At 41.6% G+C, this 24915-nt stretch overlaps 1 protein-coding gene across 2 annotated transcripts in view; it reads left to right on the forward strand.

The window, feature by feature from the left end:
• Positions 1–24915, forward strand: part of MBOAT1 (membrane bound O-acyltransferase domain containing 1) — a 55948-nt gene that overhangs the window by 20356 nt on the left and 10677 nt on the right. Inside the window, exons 2-9 of one of the 2 annotated variants that reach the window (XM_041426736.1) lie at positions 2365–2510; positions 3034–3111; positions 6384–6479; positions 9595–9606; positions 16705–16760; positions 18967–19021; positions 21671–21854; positions 23473–23665. In XM_041426736.1, the coding sequence (XP_041282670.1) occupies positions 2365–2510; positions 3034–3111; positions 6384–6479; positions 9595–9606; positions 16705–16760; positions 18967–19021; positions 21671–21854; positions 23473–23665 (820 nt within the window). The remainder of the gene's footprint in view (positions 1–2364; positions 2511–3033; positions 3112–6383; positions 6480–9594; positions 9607–16704; positions 16761–18966; positions 19022–21670; positions 21855–23472; positions 23666–24915) is intronic. The other variant, XM_041426737.1, reaches the window with a different exon arrangement.

Here is a 24915-nt window from a genome sequence, read left to right on the forward strand (position 1 = left end):
AATGAAGGTGTGACAGTGGCATGGTTGGTAGCACAGGTAACACATACTCAAAGGCCAAGGCAAGCAAGAGCACACGTGCATGAGGCTGCTGAGCTGTCCTTTGCTGCATGTGAGCTTGTGATGAAGTCGCTGCCGCTTTTTTGCTGCTGCCGCCACTGTCATTCCCTGCTTTAGCTGTTTAAATAACGTTACAAGCATGTCTGCTCTGGGATCTTGCACTTTCCTTATGCTATGTGTGTGAACCTCTGAGATCCCAGCATCCTTAACATCTCAAACTGGGCTTACAAGAGCCGGATGAAAGTAAAAAACAAATGCCTACTTATCGTGATGGCTTTTACTGGTGTAAAGTTTCTGTGAGTGGCGCTGCACAGAAGGGGGTATTGTCTTTCAAACAATCAACCACATCAGTTTCTGTGTCTTTGCACTTTCCTTCTTTATGCCAGATCAGAGAAGCTCTGCATGCCACAGAGTTGAGCTGCACTGGATGTACCAGTGTGACCCCAAATTGGATGGAGCAGGATGGGGGGGATTCAGGTTCACTGAATTGTCACTGATGAGTTGGCACCCATCAGTCTTGGGAACTTGCTTGGAAAGGATGCAATCAGAGCAGCCCTGTAGGGGCTTCAGCAGTTTCTGCTGCCCGTGGAAGGGTGGGAGCCAGGTGTTAGCATTTTGAGTGTAACTCTATGGTGACAGACAAGTTCAGGACTTCTACTACAGCATCTGGTTTTGTGAGACCAGTGCAATTTTGTTCTTTTGTTCTTTTTGTTCTATAGATCTTGCACTAAAAAAAGAGAATTCCTTGCTTTGGTTATAATTCTGTGATAATTTTTATTAGAAGTGCTGGTTGCTTGCATGAGCAAGAAATAAATTGATATTGTCTCTGCTCCAAACAACTAGAATTCAGCATGCCTAAATATTTAAATTATTGCATTATTCTATTGCATGACTGCCTGCATCACTGAAATAAAGCAACTTTACTAGTGAAGCCAACAAACCTTTAATGGAAGCATTTGAATGAACAGCTAACACCATGTTGGATGTAGTCCACCAGAATAAAAGCACTTTGGGGCTATAGTATCTTGTTAAACACATTGTAAATGTTTTTGACAAGAAGCCTGGCAGAATCCAACCAGCCCTGGACAGCCAGCATGTCAGAGCATTTCCGAGTGAGATGTATTATCCTGGCCTGGACTGATAGCTTTGGATAATCCTCTAATCCAAGTGATTGCTTAAATGTTGCAGCCTGCTTAGTTTTGCTTGGTCTGGGACAACTTGCTGCTGGAGAGCTCAGGGTGAATTTTAAAAAACCCCAAAAGATTAAAAAGAAAAAAACCAAAAAACAGGACTGAGACACTGTGACTGAATAAATGAATTTACCTCCAGCTGTCCAGGGTCTAGGCTGGACTTAAGGATGTTGTATCCCAATGGTGTATTTGCTCTGTTAGAGACAGCTCCTGGCTCTGTTTTCACCCTGACTTTGATCTGTTTTTCCTCTCACTTCTGGGATTTTTGCTGAGGCTGTCAAAGAGAAGGTGACTTGAAGTAAGCAGCGTGATGCCAGTTTTGCTCTGGAGGACACTGAAGCTTTTGCTTGTCCTTGTGTCTGACAAGAGTAGCCTGTGTTCCTGTACTGTTTGCCCTCTGCATGTCTTGTGCTCCCACTGCCATCACTACCTCCTTGCAGCGAGGCCAGACTTATTTTCACATGCAGTAGCCAAAGAACATTTGAGAATCATATTCTTTTGGGTGTGTGCTTGATGGTATACCAAATTTGTTTTCTTTGCACTCAAACCACAAAACAATGGGGAGTTGGAAGGTCCGTGTGGAAGATGCTGTGGAGTGGAGGAATTCAGCTAGAGCGGCTTCCCTGTTCTCTCTCCTAGTGAGCAGGGTCACATCAGGATTGTTGATTTTGCTCTTGTGTTGGGGTGGGGGAGAGAAATATTACTGGGGTAATATTTCAGAGTCCCAGACTGCTTCCTGGCCCCTGCCTCTCGCCAAGGGGACTGAGAAGGGGAATGATGTGCCCTGCACCTGAGCCAGGCTGGCAGCAGAGCAGAACCTTCCTCTGAGGAGACTGAGAACCACCAGAGCCCCAGCTGTACCTTGGGGTAGCTGGAGCCTGACCTTCCTCATCTGCTTCTGGGTGGCTGTGTGCCTGTTTAATCCCTTCTGTCCCTGGCCAAGGAAAAGTTACCACATGAGTTCACAAGTGAGAATGCTGAGAAGGGAAAATTCCTAGCCCATAATTTCGTCCCCTTTTCTTACCTCTGCTCTCAATTGTTCTGAGAAGAGAGAGAATCCTCGTCTCCTCCTCCTCCAAGAATCAAAACAGTTTTTTGTTTTGCTTGTCTTTTACAGATCAATTTTGTAGCCTGTCAACTGTTTGCACTTTTGGCTGCATTTTGGTTTCGTATTTACTTGAGTCCCAGTCATGCCAGCTCCGCTGTTCGCCATGCATTTGCCACCCTCTTTGGAATATACTTTGCTGTCTTCTGCTTTGGGTGGTGAGTATTTAGTCACCATTTAAGACAAAGCTTGGGTAAAAATAATGTTAAGCTTTCTATCAGCTCTTTCGGATTATATCTTTTTAATCTGAAGGCTCTTAATACTACCTTAAAAAAATATCCTAACCAACATAACCATTCCAAACCCTCAAAGTAAAATGACTCATGAAAGTATTTATAGGTGAAGTATTTAATTTAAGTTGTGATGTTTGTTCTGGAAGTTAAGGCCACACCAGTCTTCTGTGAAGATACCTTTTCTGGAAAACATGTATCCAACTTCAATGTGCGCTTTGAGCCAGGCTACTCTTTCAGTTAAACATATGGATAATATCTTTTTAATAAGTATCAGTCTGTGTTGGCTAGTCAGGCTATAAAGATGTTCTGTGGTAATCCAGGTTTACTGGTACCCTGATATGACATCACATTGAGGTCATTTGCATGGGAAAATATTCTCTTGCTCTGAACTGCCAGCACTTCCAGGTAAAATAGAAATTATCTAAATACTCACTTTATTGTCTTCAAGGTATTCCATTCATCTTTTTGTCCTGGTGATGATGAACTATGGCATTATGAATATGGCGAGTATTCCCAACATCCACAGGTGAGCTGATGTGGCTGCAAGTCTGTAGCTGCCCCTATAACTTCTCTCTTTTGAGGGAGAATCATGAGGGTTTTTAGAACCACCTTCTCTTCCTTCTTTCCCTTCTTTCCCTTCTTTTCTTTTTCAGTTACTTGCAGGAGCTTCATTCATGCAGTTACAGAAGCAGCTGTAATCTCAATTTGTGGTTTTTTTGGGTTGATGTATTGCATTTTCCTATGAAATTGCAGGCCTCAAAATTTGACTTTTGCAGGCATAATAATTTATGATTCTTTGATTTCTTAGACATAATGAAGTAATGTTCTCCTTGGTCTTGTATTCTTCCAGGTTGCATTTGATATTCCTTTTTAATGTGTTTTCCCCATTGCTGTTTGGCCTTTAGGTATTTTCCACTTATTCTTGAGTTAGGTTGTTCAAATAAGGTCACTGAGGCAGCTTAGCTTAGTGATCCACAAAATGAGGTCTTGCTTTTGGTACTGAGCTTTGTGAAAAAGTAGAAAACACCAGAACTGTTATTGCTTAAAGTGGAAGTTTATGGTTTAGGTGTGTGACAGGTGTTTTCTGTCTCTGCACTGTCTGGCTGTCTCTGTAGCTGCTGCTGAATGCTCAGAATCCACATAAATCTGGGCTGGGCAATGGAAGCCTTTCTTCACTTGCCTTCAAGGTCAGGGCTGTCTGAGAATCTGATGGTCAGATAATCCTCTCACCTTCCTTTTTTTCCTGTGGAGACCCCTCTCTAATATCTAAATGGGAACCCTACTTATGATTTTTCTAAGGTTATTTAGAAATGTGAACTGTAAAAACCAATCCTGTCTATAGCAATTATTAGCATTTTGCACCAGCAAGATAGGGTATTAATGAGGTATTTTTTCTACCTTCTCACAGAGTGCAAAGCCCAGAAGTCTAGAGGTAATTAATAATGTCATAAAAAAGAAAGGTAATGGGACAATGTTTGTTAAAGAAATGCCATCCAGAGACCAAAATAAAAAGGTGTTATGAATTTGTATTATGGTTTCCTGGTCATTGTCCCTGCCTGTCACTTGAGGGAAATGCAGGAGTTGGTGGCTGCAGATCAGAAGAACCAAGTCTACAAAGGAATCATCCACTGGTTATTTAAATCTTCCCGGACAAGGTGGGGTTGTGACAAGGAAAAGAACACAGCTTCAGCAGGAAACCCCCTCACTCTTTCTCTTTAGCCAATTAGCCACAGTGGCTAATAGCAACATAGCTTTGTACCGAGACACAAATCAAGCCAGTTCATATAACGTCGCCCACTGCTGCAAGACTGTCATGTGTTGATTTGAGTCAATGTGAAATGTCCATCCAACGTGCTCAGAAACCTCAGGAGTTCTGAGGGAGGATTGGGTTAGGGCTTTTCCATTGTTTTCTGCTAGCCATAGCAGTGTGACTCAAAGTGCATCCACGTTGTTAATTTTGGCAAAGTAACAATGTATTCAAACCAGCTGAGAGTAAGCTTGAACAAGGCCACTTTAAGGTCTCAACCTATTCATACAGGGGAACAGAACCCTCAGAGTGGGGCTTCAAGACTTGGCTCTTTATTCCCCCAGAAAAACACAGTGGAAGAGAACAAATTAAATAAACTGCATAATTTAACCTTCATGCTCTTTTCCCTGGTTATTTTTTGCTAGTTTGTTCTCTGGTGAAGCTGCTAGCCTTGAAGGCCTACAAATGGATGAATTAATCCAGCACCAGAAATGCTCCCAGCTGCAGCAGCAGTTCAGTGTATCTCTCCCTGCTTGCCCCCTGTTTCAATGTGAGTGCTTTACACCTCAGCATGGGGGTTATTTCAGGTCCTTCATCCTGTCTCTCGCTGTTACATGTCTGACTTGCCTTTGGATGGATGCTTGCCATTCTCCATTGATGAGAGGGGAACCCAAGGACCTTGCTGAGGCAGGACTGGATGCCTGACCCAGATAAAATATGATAAATTCTACTCTGAATCTCCTGAAGAATCTGTCATGACCCTTCTGTCTGCCTTTCATCCAGCTGTTTGCTGTGGGCCTCATGACCTGCAGGTTGCCTTGTGATCCATCACTGTCACTCACACTGCAGTTTATTAGCCCCCGGGGAGGAAAAACTCATTTCTTTTAAAACCAGCCATAATTTGACAAAGGTCTGGCTCTTTTTCAGTTGTCTGCTGCCTGATCCTCTTGTGTGATTTCACCTTTAGTTCTCCCCTGTGGTGGATGCTCTCATGGGTCCGTGGAGGACTCTTCTTGGCAGTGTGTGCTGGCCAGCACCCTGAGGCTCAGCCCTACCAGGTGCGCAGGATGTGCCATCTCCTTCTGTAGTCTGCTGGCCTTTGCCTCTTCTCCCCTGCATGGATAACCTCAGCTGTGGAGGACACCAGTAGACCTGGTCCTGGCCTGTCCATGTGGTTCCAGCCTTTCATGCTGGTGTCCCCGCTCTCCATTGCACGGTGTAATTTGGTTCATGTGTCAGTCTGTCTCCAAACATTCATCCAGTTCTTTCCTCCCCTGTATCCTCTTCTTTGCTCCTGTAAATACAGGGAGAAGTTACTTGTATGAAAGGCTGCATCTGCCCATGCAGACACTGCAATATTGCCAGTCTTCAGACTGTTCAGCTGTTAAGGTAGAATCATGCTACTGCCCTGCCCAACAAAAGTGAGCCATCATCTTGAAACACAAAATGAATTTGTCACATCCTACCTAAGGAATGCTTCTTAAGTGATCTTCTAGGTCCTTTCCAATCTGTCTGATTCTATGATTTTTCTGGAAGATGGTGTGCTTCAGTATGGGGAGCTGAAAAGACTGGGCTATGTGCCATCATCTGCCTTTATATAAAATCACCTTAAGCTTAAAATATTTTATTCTTTGCGAAATATGAGGAAGAGTTGTAAACAAAGAACATTTACAGACAAAAATACAGTGGATAACCTCAGTAAATGATATACAGTATCATCTGGTTTCAAATACTTAAGATGGACAGAAATTTCAAAATAATATGTGAAGATGGGGGCTTTGAAAATTCAATTTTGCAACTTGAACTGATCCTATTTCTTCTTCCATTTTTTCCCTACTCCCAGAATGAGGAGACACCTCTGTAAGGTTTCAGCTGGGTACACAAAACCATCATCCTCCTTTGAGAATTTCTTCCAGGTCTTGTAGCATAGCTCCAGACTTTTTAACAATCTGATTTGAAAAAATCAAAACAAGCCCAACCCAGTTTGAGTGATTCTAGTTCTTGTTAATACTTGTGTTGGTAACTATGTGTTCTGTGTGTTGTGTTTTTAGGTACTCCTTTGTCGTAGCTATGGGATACCTCACATTGTGCCACATAAGCCGAATATACATATTTCATTATGGCATTCTCACTACAGATTTTTCCGGGTGAGTGAGTGTGCAAACTGGTTCCCGTGTCAATCAGTATTAGTTGATTTCAGTAAGTTGTAAGAGTAATTTTTATGTTATCTATGGAGCACCTGCAATTTTCTTTCCCTTAAGCTTTTTATGAGGCTTTTGTTGTGATCTTTGGGGTTTTGTTGGGGTTTGTTTTGTTTTGGGTTTGGGTAGGGTTTTTTTGTCTGTTTGTTTGGGTTTTGGTTTTGTTTCTTAAAATAGGAATAAGCACTGTATGATTTTGGACTGATTCATTGTTTCTACTGTTTTCTTGCTGGAAGCTGTGTAGTTGGGAAGGTAGAGCTTAGCTAGCTAGGTTTCCTTGCAGAGCAGCCTGGGAGTATAAGTCGGGCAGTCTCTCCCTGGAGCTGTAGCAGTGACTTACCTGGCAGATGCTCTGCTCCCTCGTGCTCTGCCCTGAGGAGGGGGGTGGGTTGCTCTCCTTCCAGCTTCCTAGGCACAGCTGTCAGCTCTGTGTCTCCTGTCCCCCATTCTGATTTATCTTGGAGCCCCAGCTGGGAAGGTGTTTCCCAGCCCAGGCCCTCCAGGGTGTGAGGGCAGGACCTGTGCAGGGCTGAGTTGCTGGTGGAGCTGGGTGAGTAACCCAGGCAGAGAGGCAAGAGATCAGCTCAGTTTGTCAGCACTGGCTCTCTCATGAGGCCAGCTTGTGGCTGCTGCTTAAATAGCACAACTTTTTGTATGCTGTGATATGTGTGAAGCAGTTTTCATATACACTGTAGTCTCTGATTTCGCTCAGAGAAGCAGTGGAGGATGCTTTGCGAAGATAGAGACAGCCAACTCTATGTGCTTTGTTTGTGGGAGGAAGGTGTGCTTTTGTGTGATTTGAAACCAGCGTGCTAATCTGTATTCCACTTGTTTAATTGAATGTCTGAAGGCCCAGTAATTAGCAACATACCATGAAAAATTTCTGTAAACTTACACAGTAAGTTTATACATGACTCTTCCAAGTCTCTTTCATCTTGCAGGCACAGAGTAGGAGAATGAAGGTTTTTGCTCTCTTTGTGCATGCGTCTCTCTCTTTGAGGTGGTGGGTTTCAGCATTTAATTAAACTTCAGGTGGCGGAGGGGAAGTTTCTCTCAAACTCCTGAGGGTTTTTTTTATTAAGGAGGCTGCAGTAATGGCAATTTATATGTTTAAAGAAATTTAGTTCTGAAATTTTTTCTGCAGTTATTTTAATACACAAAAGCATGTCCTCAAAGAGCATGACATACCAAGAAGGCTATAAATGGGATTGGAATGCTATAGCTCAGTGTGTGTAAGAGACAGAGACAGAGAGAGAAAAGAGAGAAATGTGAGAGATCATGCTTTTCTGAATACAGTGTTCAGAAATGCACTGTGAGGCATATTAGCTCTCTCTCTCTGAATACATTTAATAAAGATCCAGCTGAGACTGGGGGTGAAAGAAGAGGAATGGTGGTTGTTTGTTATGGATTAGGCAGTGTTCTCTGCTCCCTTGATGAAAAAGTAACTACTCTTATTTAATTATGAGCTTGAGGATAATAATGGCAGTGAAAAAAATGCTTGAACTTACTCTGTTATTTGATTTTGACTTGGTGCTTCAAGATATGCACCAATTCCTAAACTTCAGTCAAAAGTAAAACTGCCAAGTAGTAAACAAGTGGAAAATGTACTATGGATATGAATTGCACCTTCATGGTATATTTTAAAAAGCTAAGAATAAATACAAATACTGTAGTGGTATCAATAAAAACTTGTAATCCAAAGTGTTGAAACCCAGATCACCCTCATAAATCTGTCATAAAACCTGTTTCCTTCAGCTTAAATATGTGCCCATTGGAGCTTTTTGCACATACCTGAGCAGATTTGATGACCCAGAGAGATAAAATATGCTCCCTGGACACAGTTTTGCCATGTATGAACAGCAACTGAGCTTCCTCTTGCTCGTTCTCCCATATTTGATGGTTCCTCATCTGTTGCATGTGGTAATAGGGAATCATTAGGACAGGGCCTGGCTGGGAGGATGGCATTAAAGTTGTCCCTCAGGGTTTCAGAAATGAGTGATACAGAACCACAGGGCTGTGTCCATCTCCCTCCAGCCTCCCACAGTTTTGGGTGAATGTGAACTTGGCGGAATCTTTAAGATGCAACAAAAACCCCATCAGCTGCTGACTTGCCTTTGAGGTTTCAGTACCCCATAAGTCTGGTGATATTTGGTTGCAAGGAGGAAGTTTTAATCCACATCAAATAGGCACATAACCAGTTCTACTGCCATCAGCTTTCCAGTGTCAGTTCCCTGAAGTGACGAGCCAGATGATCATTGAGTGTTTCCCAGCGGCGGTGCTGAAAGACAGATCCCTCATTTCCTCTCTTGGCCTGCCTTGGGCAATTAACAACTTGCACGTATAACCCTTTTGAAGTGTGCTTGTAAATACATTTTTGGGGCGTTTTTACTAATAGTTGGTTGTGCTATTTGTTGGAGCCCTTCCATTTTGACAACAGAGCTTGTAAAATGCAGGTAGAGGTGGAGAGAGCAAGGTAACTTTTGAGTCATATTTAAGCAAACTGAAAAATGAAAGATCAAGCTGTGGCACTTCACTTCCAGGTTATGGAATAAGAAATAAGGGACTCCTTACCTGCTGGTGACTAGTTAATTCTTAACTCTTGAAAAGGAAAGGTTTGATCACTTAGTCCCACTGTCACAACTGTATTCAAGCTGCCTGCAGCTATTTCTTGATTTAAGAGTTTTTAATGTATTGCATAGTACTTAAGGAAAAACTCATGTTTTTTTTTTTTAACTACTGACAGGTTTTAAGGAAAACAATTTCCAGCTTGCTGCACTTCAATTATATTTTTTTTTAAATGTGCATATATTTTATCAAATTTCTTTCCGTTATGTTATTTCTCAAATAAGTGATGATATAATTTAGGAATTTTCTCCTAAAATCCTATTTGTCTTTGAATGCTAATTGTACAGTAACTGAATCCTGTGCTTCCTCCTTAATTCAAATCAATCTTTGAAAGAAACATGCATGTTTTATTTTGCTTGGTTTGCCATGACATTTGTACATTGTACCTGGAAATTTTAACTCTTTCTCTCTCTCATTTCTTCTTCTTTATGCTAAGAGGATTATGCTGGTAAGTTTCCTGCCTATACAACTTTATAAAAACTGTAATAATATCATACAGTTTGTGGTTTTTTCCCTTTGTATTACAGGCTCAGCCTGAGTATAGCATATGATATCTTTAAGGAAAATTAATTTAAAATAAGGAATCTTGATTCTGATTTTTGGAAAGTAGTAATAGATAGGGTTTCAGTCTAGCAAGCTGCATGACCGAATGCCAGATGCACATGATCATCGAGATAAAAATCAGAAGGTATGGAACTTGTGTCTGTTTCAATCCTTTGCTTGATTTGGGCTGTAGAGCTTTTTAGTTTCCTCTTTAAATTCTTACAATGTCTGAGCAAAATTTCCTAGTACAGCAGGTTATGCAGTGAAATGTCAGAGAATGATCATGCATACAGGAGTTTCTTTCATATATGAGCAGTGGCTGAGAGATCTGGGGTTGTTTAGCCTGAAGAACAGGAGGAACCTTATCACACTTTACAACTGCTTGAAAGGAGGTTGTAGCAAGGCTGGGGTCAGTCGCTTCTCACATATAGCAAGTGACAGGACAAGAGGAAATGGCCTCAGGATATGCCAGGAGAGGTTTAGATTAGATTTTAGGAAGAGTTTCTTCATGGAAAGTGTTTCCAAGCATTGGAACAGGCTGCTCAGGGAAGTGGTGGAGTCACCATCCCTGGAAGTGTTCAAAAAAGATGCAGTTATGGCACTTGGGGACATGGTTTACTGCTGAAGATGGCAGTGCTGGGTTAACAGCTGGACTCAGTGTTCCTAAAGGTCTTTTCTAGTCTTAATGATTCTATGATTCTTGTTGTCATTCCTTACAGAAGAGAAACTCAGTTTGTGAAGATCACCACCCACACTGGCACAGTTTTCCATCTTCTATTGGTCTTAGAGAGACCATAGCTGAAGTACCTGGGAGACTTCAGCGGTTTTCCTCCCCACGTGTCAAATCTGTAGCTCTTACACAAGTGCTTTGGTGGACATCACTCTCCAGACACCACCTCTGTTTGCCCTATCCCAAAGGCAAACGGAGCAGCAGCAGCATTCTCAGCAAACCCCCCTAGAAAGGGATGATCGTTGAGAGAGCCTTCTCAAAAAGCCATATACATAGGCAGATGATTCAGTAACAAGTGTCACTTCAGGCAGTGAATTTTTGCTGGGTGGTGCTTTGTTGCTGCTTTTTTCCTCTCTCAGTGGCTTCTAGTTTCAACCACAAAAGGAAGGAATAAAAGTACAACAGCCGTTTTTCACAAAGGAAATACATTTGCTGATGAAAGCAAAGATAGATGTTACCATGTGAAAACACAGAGCAGAAATGTTGTCTGGTCCTGCAAGTTCAGTTGGTTATTTTTATTTTCTTGTCTTCTAAATGTACGACATGCAGTACATTGCTGCAGTCTCTGTTCCTGCAGTGCTGGGTATCCTTGGTGTGCAGCTGGTCCCCCAAGGCACTGCAGCAGGGCAGGTGCAGGGTGAGTAAGGGGGGGTCAGTCTGTTTTCCATGCCTGCTTGCTGCTTTGCTGCTCTGCTGGGTGCTTGTCCACTGGAAACAGCCCTGAGATCACTTACCACTGGAGCCACAGGAGCCCTGCAAGAATTGGTGTGTGGGAACTAGGCAGAATTCAAGCAGGCAATCACTACTAGAGAGCTCCATGTATCTAGTACATCCCTGGACACTTCTCCAGAAGTAAACACTCTTTTAAGTGAAATGCTTCTACCATGAAGGCTTAAGAAATGCTGCTTGGGAGCTTTCACACACAAACACACACAAAGGCAACACATCATATGAAGGAAATTGTAAGTTGCTTTGGAGGCGGCAAGTGTGTTTAGTGAAGTGTTTTTCCTCTGATGTACTTCAGTACTTCTTCCTTTTACTGTTAAAAGCAAAAGTACAAGCTCACTGCCAGCTTGTCCATCCCCTTGCCAGCAATGCTTACTGTCACAGCAGGGTGTGACTGTGTGAACTTCTTGTCACAGCTTCAGCACTGCAGAGGTAACCCTGAAATACATGTTCGCTGTTTTGGAGTCTTGTCTGCTATGAGCCTTTTGACTCCACCTCCTCTCTTAGTGAAATCAGGTCAGTGGAAACTATTTCTAGCAAGCGTGTGCCAGACTTCTCCACGGGATTACCTAAGGTCAAGCAGACTGTGCTTGGAAACCGTCTTTTCTCTCGTAAGCATCTGAACTTGCTCAGTGCAGAAGCCAGCCTGTGATGCAGTGAGGACCCCCACAGCAGTCTACAAGCAAAACATCTTTACTTCCACTGACCTGTGCTTCTGGCAAATTTATTGCATTGGGGCAAGCAGTATTTAAACATTATATTCACTGATATATTTTCATTTAGAAGGTTTATTTAGGGGAGTAAACCCCTCTATTGAGCATTCTCTGTAAACTGTTTTATCTTAGTCTTGTGTTATTTTTTCAAGACATCTAATGTCAGATAAACAAAAAACCAAAGCTGTCTTTACCTTATGTTAGATGCCTTGAAAAAGAAAATTGTCCCTGGGTCAATTTCTTGATTTTTTTTTTAAATTAAAAGTTGGCCACTATGGTTTTTGTGTAGGAGGTACAGCATAACTACAACCTAAGATTAAACTCATAGCCAATATATAAAACACAGGAAGGGAGGGGAAATCACACTACACATAAATCAGATTCTGTGTTTTTGTGGTAGTTTGTAACTGTAGTGCTTAATAGGACAGGTGGAGAGAGTGTGGAATCACCGCTCAACATGTGGCTGCAAAGCAATCACTAGGTGTTCAAATGTGATGCATTGCAAGTTGTTTAGGCTTCTCAATGTGTTTTATTTCAAATGCTTCCTTCCTAGGGATAAGTCTTTGTGCTTCATCTGTAAGTGCAAGTGTAGTAGGTAGATTTTCTTTTTGAATTCAACCTAATTGCTCCCCTTCAAAAACCTGTGCATCGTAAAATTTGGGAGTAAGAAAAGGGATTGGGAGCTTTATAGTTTTGTTAACTTCCCTTCTTATTTTTAGCACTATTGACTTTTTCCAGTGGAGTATAAGGGTTAAAATAATACCATGTTGGAAACAGTTGACTATATGTGATGTGGTGCTGTATTTAATGTATTAACTTACTCAATGTTTTATTGCTCTTTAAAGTTACAGCTTGCCTGAGGGGCTGAATAGAAATGGCAATTCGATACTCTGGTATTTCAAAGTTTTAATAATCAAAATTCACATGTTTAGGAATTTGTGATTCTTCCCTCCCCCCTACCCGCCCTTAACAGAGAGTTCCAGTAATGTCATTATTTTGTTGTGCTCTGCCTTTTGCTGCAGCAAAGACATGGTCCCCCTGAGATCAAGTCAGTGAGGGGAGAGGAGGGAGGAAGATGCTCCTTGTTCACCTGAAAATTGCTTATCCTTTGTGTGAAGTGTTGGCTGATACCTGACACTGATTTAATGAAAGATTTAGTGTGTGTCATCCCATTGCCACTCTACAGCAGTTTTCCACCTTCCTGAGTAGGGTAGAAAAGAGATCACAGAATCATTTAGGTTGAAAAAGACCTCTGAGATTGTCAAGTCCCACTTATGACCGATCACTACCATGTCAACTAGACCATGGCATTGAGTGCCACATCCAGTCATTCCTTAAACACCTCCAGGGACAGTGACTCCACCACCTCCCTGGGCAGTGCACTCCAACGTCTAATCACTCTTTCTGTAAAAAATTTCCTTGGATGTCTAACTTAAACCTTACCTGGTGCAGCTCAAGGGAAGAGACCAATTCCCACCTGGCTACACCCTCAGGAAGTTGTAAAGAGCAGTAAGGTCCCCCTGAGCCACTTTTCTCCAGACTAAACAATCCCAGCTCCCTCAGTCACTCATCATTGGACTTGTGCTTCACACCCTTCCGCAGTCCATTGCCCTTCTCTGGACATGCTGCAGCCCCTCAATGTCCCCTGAATTGAACTGAACCCAGGATTGGGGGTGCAGCCTTGCCGGTGCTGAGTACAGAGGGACAATCACTGCCCTGCTCCTGCTGGCCATGCTATTGCTGATACAGGGCAGGATGCCATTTGCCTTCTTGGCCACCTGGGCACACACTGGCTCTTGTTCAGCTGGCTGTTGACCAGCACACCCCAGGTCCTTTTCTGCTGGGCCACTTTCCAGCCGCTCTGGAAAATACATATGCCATGTAATATAATGATGTCAGGAGGGAGAACAGGAGGTAGCTAATGATACCTCCTTCCCTCTCACCTTGACAGACATGTCACTTCTGTTATCCCTTGTCTCCTCTGGAGCTGGGAGATTTGAGGGAGAAAGACTGTCCATCTTTTCTGATGAAAGTGCAGGAAAGGCTGACTTGTTCTGTTGGCTTACAATGTGCCATCAATGAGGCAATGACTTCCTAATATAGATGAGGAGAGCCTCTCTCGTCTGTGTTTACATGTAGTATGACTTCAGTGCAGGCTTTACTCCTGCTGCCCTTGGATTGTTTGCATTTTGGTTCTCTCTGGTTTACCATGGGGGCCTTGTCTAAGACAAGTGTCTAAATTTAGACACTTGAAGTCATACGCTTTTGGCTCAGAGCCTGAGGTTTAAAGTTACCCACTTCAATATTGGCGTGAAGTCCTTGCCATAAGAAACATATGCAACAAACTGAAGCAATTTGAACCAAGTGTTAATGTTCCCCCATAAAGCTAAAAATGTCAAATACTTTCAAAATAAAAATTTGTGTTTATTGCAGTAAAACTGCTTGATTCAGTGACAGCCTCTGTCTCTCCTAAGGATTAAAAAAAAAATCTGCCTTTTCATATGCTTAAAGGATTAGGATTTATGTATCTTTGAAAGCAAAGCTAAATTTTGTGGGAAAATCTACTTTGAGAAACAGGATGTTGAAGATAATGGTAAAAACAGCTTATAAATCACTTTTCTTGAAAGCTTAATTGGAATAAAGTTTAGAATGTTTGACAATATTGCTGGAAGGTGAAAAGTCATTGTAGAATTTGTCCATTCCTTGGCTACTATCAGTGGTCTAGGTGACCCAAGAAGATCTGCTGTACAAACCTCTCTGTTACAATTGTATTCAAGTTCTGTGTGTATTTAAGCCTATTCTGAATTTTTTGTGCAAACTTTTTTAAATTGGCAGTTCAAGTCAGTACTTCTGAAATGATAAAAGCAGTTTCTGATTAAGTAATTGGCTGATATTGCATGTTCTGGTTTTGAGTAGAAAATGCAATTTACCCACACAGAATTACTTGTGGACTCTTGGAAAAGATCAACCATGTTAAGTGTTAAAAAAAAAGACCACTTAAAATGAAAGAATGTCTCTTGCCAGTATTTGTGTGTTTAACATCCTCAGCCTATGAATTATCTTGAGAATCTGTTTGATTTATATTAGTGGGATAATCAGGTTGTAAACAGTTTATCTTAGCCATTGGATTCACATTTGATTGTAATCAGTAGGTTGATTTAGTTAAGGATGATCCAGAATCTCTAGAAAATCTCTGTAGAACATAAATATTTGACTGTAATTTTAGACAGAGACATCACTGAATGTAAGTTCCACTTTTTTTTCTTTACCTTGAGAAATCTGTGAGACAAACACAGTGCCTGAACTAAAAAAAAACAAAAACCAAAAACCCTCAACTTTTTTCTTTTACTGTGTTCCAGAAAATATATTACAGTAGTTAAAATGAACAGCTGTAGTGTTTGGCACAATCATACATGTCTCTTAAAAAAGTTCCATATTGTGGTCAAACTGTGTAAATAGTTAAATCAATGTGTACAAACTCAAGTTTTCATTTCCAGGTTGAAGACATCATTTGTGTTTAAACAGAAACCTCCATCTGCTTAATGTTCTTAATTTATTCTCAAATGGAGAAACAACCCATTGTATTAATCCTCAGTGAAGACAGATCTCTTTTGTGGGACTGGTTTTACATACATTCATCACAACTAATGCTTTTAAAATAGTGGTGTATCCTCATCACCCATTCCCATCTAGTGGCCATTGTGGTTGCAAGAGATCTGGGCAGCCTGTGCTGGTGTCCCCAGTAGCAGAGAGACAGGGAGAAGCAGTGTGAGGGGGTGCTCATCCCTTGCTTTGCCTGCCATGGGTCCTTCCAGGTTGCAGATGCTCAGCGCCAGGTTTCGTGTTTAGGGTGTCACAGCCGATGGAGGAACTGGTCAGTTGCCCCCATGGTTTTCCTCCCATCTTTCTTCTTACCTCCCTCTAAATGCTCTTGGCTGTGTCCTTTATCCTTGTGGGAACCAGCTCCTGATGCCACCAAGCTGAGTTTAGTCTTTTTCCCCATTCCTTAGGTGCATCAGCTCACATTTGCCTTCAGTGCCAAGAAGCTCTGTAAAGTTGGAATTGGGAAGTGTGAGTGGCCCTACTGGGAGTAGTGGCTATTTCTATCTTTCGTGTTTAGTTGGCACCAAAGCTGCTGGGTGGCTGCAAGCCTGGCTCAGGTACAATCAGCTCCTTTTTCCAGGGGCTCCAGATCCCACATGCCTGTACACTCCCATTTGGGTGGTATATCTTGTACAGACTGTTCATAATGCAGATGTGTGGCCAGTAAGCAAGTGGGAAACTGCTGTGCTGACAGCTATTCTGGTATTTGCACACAGTCCTAATTGATAGAGCTATTCATGTGGGGAAATAAGCATCTGTATCTGCAGAGTCAACATTTTTTTAGGGCACTGAGGAGACAGACAATTGGAGAGTAACAAACAGTAAGAAGAGCCAGAGTTGCGTTACAGCAGCACTGCTGTGTTCTAGTGTTTCATTGTATGGGGCTTCAGTTTGATCTTTGCCTGAAAAGAAGCTCAGTGGGCTGCAGAAGCTGGTGTTTCCTGGTGGTGTAATTTCTTCTGAACTGCAATTTGCACTGCTGCACGATAGGAAGATATGAAATAAGGCTTTGTGTGCACTTAGCAATTAAAAATTCCAGTGCATGTTACTGTGGGGTTGTTTTGAACCCAGGCAATTGTCTTATGCCTGGGTGCCTCCTTCAGCTTTAATTGGATGTTTTCCACTGGTTGCTAATAGTTATGCCTTTTAAAGGCACAAAGACATTCAGTGAGAAAATTGGGAAGAATTTGTATTACAAGACACGTAACTGTTGTTTCTGTCTTTGTTATAGTCCGCTGATGATAATTACACAGAAGATCACAACACTTGCATGCCAGCTACATGATGGTAAGAAAAGGAATCTCTTCCCATGTCCTGAAGACAGCCTTTATATACCAGTGAATTCTATGGTTGATTTATGGAGTGAATGAATGTAGTTCAGTGAGTTGTTCCAAATGAAGAAGAAAAATGCTTTATGGAGGAAAAATAAGAAGCTTAAAGTTTTGATCAGTTTTCAGGATCAAACTGTCTTTGCAATATCAGAGACAACTGTTTTCCCTTTTGGGTATTCTGCTTCCTTGGGGCCCAATTTGGATTTTACCTAGTACCAGTATCTCCTGTTTAGATGCTACAGTGCATCTCCATTAAGTTCTCTGAAGCTGTTACCAATTCTCAGAAGTCAAGAGCTGATGGTACAAACATTCAGTCATTAATGTTAACTTAGCAAAAAATATGCTAGCGCTGATCTATGCAGTGGTAATATACTCCATGAGTTGTGAGAGATAGAATTCAGTAGTTTTTCCCCAGTGCAGAGAGAAGCACAGTTGCAAGCAAAATAACATTGTCTTCAGTCTTGTGCTGCGCTGTGACAAAGAGCACTATTATTTCCCAGTAAAACGCCTGTGTCTACTACAGTGCAAAGGCTAAAAATGTCACTTGTCATCAGCAGCATTATTGCTTGTGCCTACTGATGATGCAGTGAGAATTTCTGATGGTCTGAAGCCCACTACCTTACAAGCTGTGGGTGACTGAATAAGTGCCTTGCTATAGAGCTGTTGTGAGCAAGGATTTAGGTGATGGCACACACGGGGGTCTGGCATTGTTTGTAAGCCAGGTTTGCACAAGTGAATCTAATGCTTTTATCTGGGTATAACAGGTACAGGTGGAAGCTTGGATAACTGACCATGTTGTTGGCATTCATGTTGCTGAGGCTTATCTGCTACTGTAAGTTGGCTCAGCTCAGGTATTGCTGCAATTCCACAGCAATGTGCAGCCAAGGTACACACCTAGGATGTTGAAGGTAAAAGATGAGACAGAAAAGAAAAAGACAACAGCAGAGGCAGAAGCGTTCTAAACAGACCAGAAATCCTACAGATTAATGATGGTGGAAAAGGCTCATTACATTGCATACATCCATATATGGAGCAGTTGATCAAATGAAGGCAGCTTGCAGTTCAAGCATCAGTGGCAAATTTGTATTTGTAAAAATTTAACACAGCTGTCCGTAAATGGAAACAGACAAACAAAATACCCAGTCCTTTAAGTAATTAAGTGTTAATTGTTTCTCTGAAATTCAGGCCCTCCCAGTATTTACAAACTGAAACAGTGGAGAGAGAATGTAAATGAGCAGCTTATCAGCAATCATTTTGGGATGTGGGTCCTGTGTCTGTATTGGTAATTATGGCCAGTATGTTTAGAACAGTAGTGTCAATTGGTGCCAAGCCCCTGATCTTCTGGGGGTGTGCACGTGGAGCTGTGCACATAGCGCTGTGCACACGCTCCACACCAAGTGCTGACTCGTCCCGTGTAGTTCTGCTGAAGCCAGTGGAATTCCCTGCAGTATGTGCAGCTCTAGGGTGAAGGTTTTGAGGTATGTGCTATAAGCAGTATCTGTTTACCACTGGCCATGACACAAGATTTTTCCATCGTTTTCCTGGGACATTGAGTCTGTGCACTACCTCTGGCCCCAAAGGTCTTGTGCACTCAACAGGAGGTCACCCTTCCAGTCTGGACTTGTACAATTCCAGTTTATTACTGATGTGGATGTTTAGGCTTTCTCCAGCGGCAGGCTGCTGGGCTGCTCGTTCACACCAGAGGAGCTTCTGTTCCCTGAGTGCCTGTTTGTCTTCCCCTGACCACTCCTCCTGCTGTGAAATGCTCCATTTCTCACCAAGGAGCCAGCGGGAGGCTTGTGCTTAAATGAGCCAGCGGCTTCTGGCAACAGAGGTTTTTCCAGCCCAGGACAGTTTGTAGAGGCTGTTGGGGGTCGCAGCCAGTCGGTGGCATTGCCACTTCCATTGTTTGTGTGGGAAGGCTGCTCTTCCTGACAGTGTAGCCAGGGTGAGAAAGGGAGAATGAGCTAAGGAACTGGGTAAAGAGGTAGCATGGAACTTGACATAAAAGTTAGGGATTGAAATGTATTAAAACCACTTATTACAAAGAAATTTTGAAATTATTACTTTAGGAATTTATTTGTGGGGTGCAATCATAAGGCTTTGGGAATAGCTTTTACTGTTAGTGTTTTGGAAAGATCTAATATGTCTTTTCTTTCCAGGAATAGGGCGACAAGCTGAGGAACTCACTGCTGAGCAGAATCGGCTTGCTGTAAAGTAAGGATGTAACTACTGGAGTGATTTGTGTTTAATTTCTGCCAAAGAAGTTGACTGTTTAGATTGTTTGTTATTTGTTCTTTTGTCTGGGTTGGTTCTTTTTTTTCATTACAATGTCAAGGACAACATAGTGGCCCAGACATGGAAATGTTTCCTGCTACTTTTCAGTCCATGAGATACCAAAAGTCCTACATATTTTTTCTATTTGCTTGAGAAGTTTTGTTTTTGTAATGCTGTTGTCATTACCCTCCTTACACAAATATACTTTCTCCCTTATATTCCTTTTTTCTTCAGTTCAAGACCTCTGCCTTTATCACCTGTGCTGGTCAGCACTGAAGTACTTGGCAATGTCTCATAAATATATACTTAAATATATACTCCACGTGCAACATAACAAGTCTTTGCTGTATTAACTCTTTTAAATTCAGGCTAAGACTATACTATACAAACTTGTTGGCTGTTGTCTTCATCTGATCTGTGATGTGCTATTTTTCCAAGTAATTACTCCTCCCCTGTCAACAATCCACTGCATAGTAAAAATCCATTTTGGTTTGAGTCTGACAGTTCAAGTGATGCTTTTCTTTGCCATAATTTTTGAATACTGGATTTTTTTTTTTCTGGTCTCCCTCCATAATGTTAATCCGCCTAGGTCTCCATGTTATGTAACTTCTCATTTTTCATATGGAGAGAGCACTTCTTTGAGCACCTTTTTCCCCTAGTTTGTCTCTCAATACAAATGCAATATGGAGTTGAATTTGTGAGTATTTTGTTGTTGTTGGGTTTTTTTTGTTTGTTTTTAATGAAGAATTAGTGTTACAGAATTACTCTCAGAACCATAACTACTTTTCACCATGATATGTTTGTTATGGCCAAGGAAATTATTTCCTTAATTTCCAAGGTAGAAGATTCAGCCATCAGAAAATCTGCCTATGTACTTCAGAAAGTAAAGGAGTCATTTCTTGAAAAGCAAAACTCTTGTAGGTAGCTGTGACCCCATAATATCTATTTTTAAAGGTCACAGCATAATTTTTAATTGCACTGAGTCCTTAATTCTAGTTAAATTCTCACTAAACAGGCTTAGTTTTTTTTTTTTTTTTCTTGTACAGTAGATGAGTTCATATTAGAAAAGAAGATGCCAATAGCTTAAGTGTCAGTGGCAGACAAGTCATAACTGAAGAGTTTTAAATCCCCTTTGGTAATACAGCCTTTTGTCTTCCCTCCTGTTCTTGGTCTGTTTTTGTTTCTCACTCATCCTCTGTACATTCCTTTGTGCATTGCTCATGTCTCCCCACCCAACAATGTGCAGAACCCAAGCTGAAACTAATGACTTTATTTTTAATCTTACTGTAGAGCTAGGAAGCCCACATCATGGACCTGTTTTTGCAGGACAGAAAGACGACTCTTACCCGGAATTGTTTGCTCCATCTTAGTGTGAAATGCTTTCACCAGAGAACATACCATTCAGGCACTAACGTCTACAATAACCAGTCGGGTGAATGCAGAAAATCCTTGCTAATCTAACTGTTTATTCAAACTAATTCCACTTCAGAATAGAAGTAGGCAACAGAAAATGTTTAGCTGTTGCTTAGTTTTTCTGCTAGAAATTTGTTTTAAAGAATTTTAAGTGTGTTTTGGTTATGCGTGTCCATCTGTGTCTTGGGCAGGAGAGCCCTCAAGCACTGTGCCCAAGTTTGTGTTCTCATCTGAGGGCTCCATGTTTACTTGAATGGTAACAATTAAGACATTTGTGGAGAGCACTCACTCTAATGCAGTGCAGAACACGGTGCACAGTTTGGATGTTGGCATTTTCTGCCCCATAAAAACCTCAAGCCTAACAATTTACAAATTACACTACTGCTGAGAGACCTTTGCATCTTTCTTTTTCCACTCTAATGATCTGTAGCAAGAACAGTGGATCTTCTTAATTTTATATCAAATGTACAGCCCTAGAAGGAACTGGTGGGATATGCACTTGAAAATGGAAAAAATTAATGTGACTTTCATCTTCAGCCATCTTTCAATTAATATTTTTCCCCCACTTAGTTCCTTTTCCTGTTCATGATGCAATACAGGCAATTACTTCCTTTATTTGAACAGTAGGAGAGAGTGCTTATTCATTCTCTTCCTGTATGTCTCACATGACACTTCCCATTTTTTGAAAGGCTGAACTGAAGGAAGGTGAGAGCTCCTCCCAGAACTGAGAACCCTGGTTTTAGAGACTCCCTGCCCTGTGGTTTGTATAACAAGGCAGTATGGTTCCTGACATCCTGGACAGATGTCCAAAACCAATTACCAGCTTCTCACTCCTCGTACTGTCCAAAATGGACAAATTTATTACTGTTTTTAGCTGAAAAGTTTCTAACTTTTCAAATCACTAGCATTACTTCACCTGTAGTTTAAGTACTTCCATGTTACCTTTGCTCTGACTGCCGTCTACCAAACATCACCAGAATATGATAGGCTGTGTTTTATCTTCCCCAGAACAGATCTAGAGAGCTTTCAGCTGGGGGGAAACGGGCAGGAGAGAGGTGAGGACTGAGGCAAACAGTGTGACAAAAAACATTGGTGAAACCCTTTGATATGTTTTACCTTGTGTTGTTTTTATTTTTTTTTTAATTTGTTCTATTGTGTGTGGCTGATTTTTCACAGATCAAGACCTTCTTTACTGGAGTATTTAAGTTATCTCCTCAATTTTATGAGCATCATAGCAGGGCCTTGCAGCAATTACAAGGACTATATCGCCTTCATTGAAGGGAGGCATGTGCACATGAAACTGTTAGAAGTGAACTGGAAGCAGAAGGGTTATGACAAACTTCCTGATCCTTCTCCAACTGTAAGTTTTAAAATGACAAAGATTGATTGCAGGGGGCAGGAAAGTACAGCTTTGTACATGATTCTCATAATTAAAAGCTAAGAAGAAAAACCAGTTTGGGGTTATCTTGCCAGTAAAGGTTACAGTGAGTTTTTTCTGTCAGTGGCTGCTGTTTTTATCACAAGGTCAGGGGTGAAGGGGCTAGCGAATTTGCCAAATGGGTTTGCCATGCAGAAAGGGTCAGTTGTTAATGGGTATCCTTTGTGCAGCAATGGGAATGGGCTGCAGCTTCTGACAATGACAAGTTGCAGTTGAGCTCCAGACAGAAGAGGAAATATCAGAAAAACAAAAAAAAGTCAAATCTCCCCCATAGTGCAGGGGATGTTAGAAGTACATGAACCACTGCTAATCAGAAGGTGCAGCCTGTCCAGGTGGTTTGCAAGAGTACACTTTACGCACTTTAAGATGACTCAAGAGGTGATTTTTCCACATCGTTTTAACAGTGATCTGGTTTTATATTTTTTTAATATTATTTAAAATTTTCTTAGAAAATAGCCTTTTTGTAAAGCAGGATAGTGTAGCATGAGGTCCAGATTTTCTCTCTTACCTTAAGGTGACACAGAAAGTGTAGCTTTGTGAATGTGTGCAGGATGCCTCCGCTGAAGTTGAGCATGTGCTTTTGTATAATGATTCCTTTTGTACACATTTGTCTTTCTACTGACCCTAGTGGTGATAGTTCTGATTTACATTACTCTGACTAAGGTCAGAATAAGGCCTATATTGTGGAGGATGCAAGTCAGGAGAGAGTATTAAAATCTGAATAAAAAACAATTTCACATTACTTTACTCCAGAATTTGGAGAACATATAAAAATAGATCAAAAATCAAAAGGATAAAAAAATACATGGTTGTTTTAATAGTGTATTTCATTTTTATTAGCCTTTTGACAACATGAGTCAATTTTCACATGATATCCAAGTGCCAGATTACTTTTTAATTACAGCTGGATCAAGAAGGGTTTATCCATGGTGTGTATTTGCAAACAAGCTTTGAACTACTGCAATGATTGTCAATAATGGTGTGTAGGAAGCTAGGGAGCTGGAATAGACAGCGTGTGGCAGAGCACATACCCTGTATTGTGCGTGCAAGTGTGCTGTAACAACACAATGCTTTTTGGACAAATTATTTTTAGCAAGACTTCTGGGTAGTAGCTGGGTAGTAAGACCTCCTGTTGCACAGAATATCAGTGCTTTTGGCTTCCAGGAGGAACCCAGTCTTAAGTTCCTGGAGGGGACAGTACATTTAAAGGAGATTTCTGCTTTCCACTGTAGGGCTTGGTTTGTTTCCTTTCCCATTTAGAATCTCCACATGCTGATGTAGAGTCTGTCATGAAGTTCATCACTGATTTTGACTTGTGACTGTCCTACCTATCTACAGGTAGTTGAGTAAATAAAATTAAACTAGAGCTGTGACTCTGTCCTTCTCTTGGTCACGTCTTCTAAATTAATTAGTATCAGCTTTGTCACTGGTAACTTTAATGGTTCTTGAAGCCCATTGTTTTTGTATGTCATGAGCACTGCCTTGTTCTTCCCCTTAAGCAAAGGTTTCTAATGAATGTTTCATTGTTTGTGCTTTTTAGGGAGCAGTGATGTACAAGCTGTGTATCACACTGGTATCTCTCATTTTATTCTTGACACTTACCAAGAACTTTCCTATGGCATATATTATTGATAACGAATTTCTTGATAAAACTCCCTTCTTGTCAAGACTTGGTTACCTGTATGTTGTAACACAGGCAGCAAAACCAAAGTATTATTTTGCATGGACGTTGGGTAAGTCTGGCTATATTATGTACTTTTGTGTGTAGCAAATAAGTTCCTAAATGGGGGAGGAGGTCTGAAACCTGGGATGGGGGGAAATAAAATTGTCCCTAGACCTGTAGTTCACGTGGGAGATGTACTCCTTTAGGCAGCGGACCCTGTGCTTGTTGGGGGGCTGATGGTAGGCCTTGTCTCTAAAGCACTGTGGGGTCCTGTATACACCTTGGCTTTAAGCAGTCCAGAGAAAAGATTGGAGAAGCGTGGGGAGCAAAGGAAGTGTTGGGAAGGACCAAAATGTCTGCAAGGAAAAGGGAGAGGAGAAGTAAGAGGACTCACTGAAGAGGGAAACAATTTTTTTTAGGAGCCAGCGAGACTGGTGGTCAAAATAATCTTTTTGCATTTTACCTTCTTCTTTTACAAGTCATGTTTCACCATCTATGTGTGAAGAGTCAAATCCTTTAGGCCAGGCTGAAGATCTCCTGGATTTTTTTTTGCTGGTATTACAAGACATTGTGTGTAGGGGAGATCCTGGAAGTCCAGCAAGGAATGCATGCACCTTAAAGCTGAGCAGGGTGTCACTGACACAGGATGGAAATAGCCAGGGAGATTCATTGTGAGGCTGTGATTAAACTGCTGGGAATAAAACTGTCAGATTCAGGGAAGGCAGCCAGGACTGGCATGTGTGGGATGGAAAAGGCTTTGAGATAAAGAATGGCTTGCTCACAAACTTACTTTTGTGGGATCCAGTGTTAAATTGTTGCTTCCATTTTTTCTGGCATTATGGTTAACTGGAAGGCCATTATTAAAGAGATAAACTGAACTTGCATTTGTGACAAGACCAAGCTGCAGAGGCTCTAGAAATGTCTTACACATGAGGCAGTTAGCAGAAAAGTATGCATTGCATAGTGGAGGGTGAGGCCTCCTCTATTCACATCCCAAATCCAGGCAGCAGAACAGCAGGCACTTTATCCTTTTTTTGTCCTTTCCCAGTTTTGCTCCCGGTGGCATGGCCCAGAGCATTACAAAAGCCCTGCTGAAACGGGCCAATAAATGCGTCCTGTCCTCAGGACAGGACAGGCACACTATTGTGTGGGAGCTGCACCACCGAGATCTATGGAAAGAAAATTCGGCTTTTCACTGGGATAGTTCTGGGAACACAGCTGCAAACCTAACCCTGAGCTGTCAGTGAAACCACTTTGGGTCCGAGTGCCTCCAAGCAAGGAGCTGTGAAAGCCATACCCAGCCTGAGCAGTTCCAGCCTG

Source organism: Onychostruthus taczanowskii, unplaced genomic scaffold (assembly GCF_017590055.1).
Source record: "Onychostruthus taczanowskii isolate IOZ18803 unplaced genomic scaffold, ASM1759005v1 scaffold94, whole genome shotgun sequence".
Classification (NCBI taxonomy): Eukaryota; Metazoa; Chordata; class Aves; order Passeriformes; family Passeridae; genus Onychostruthus; species Onychostruthus taczanowskii.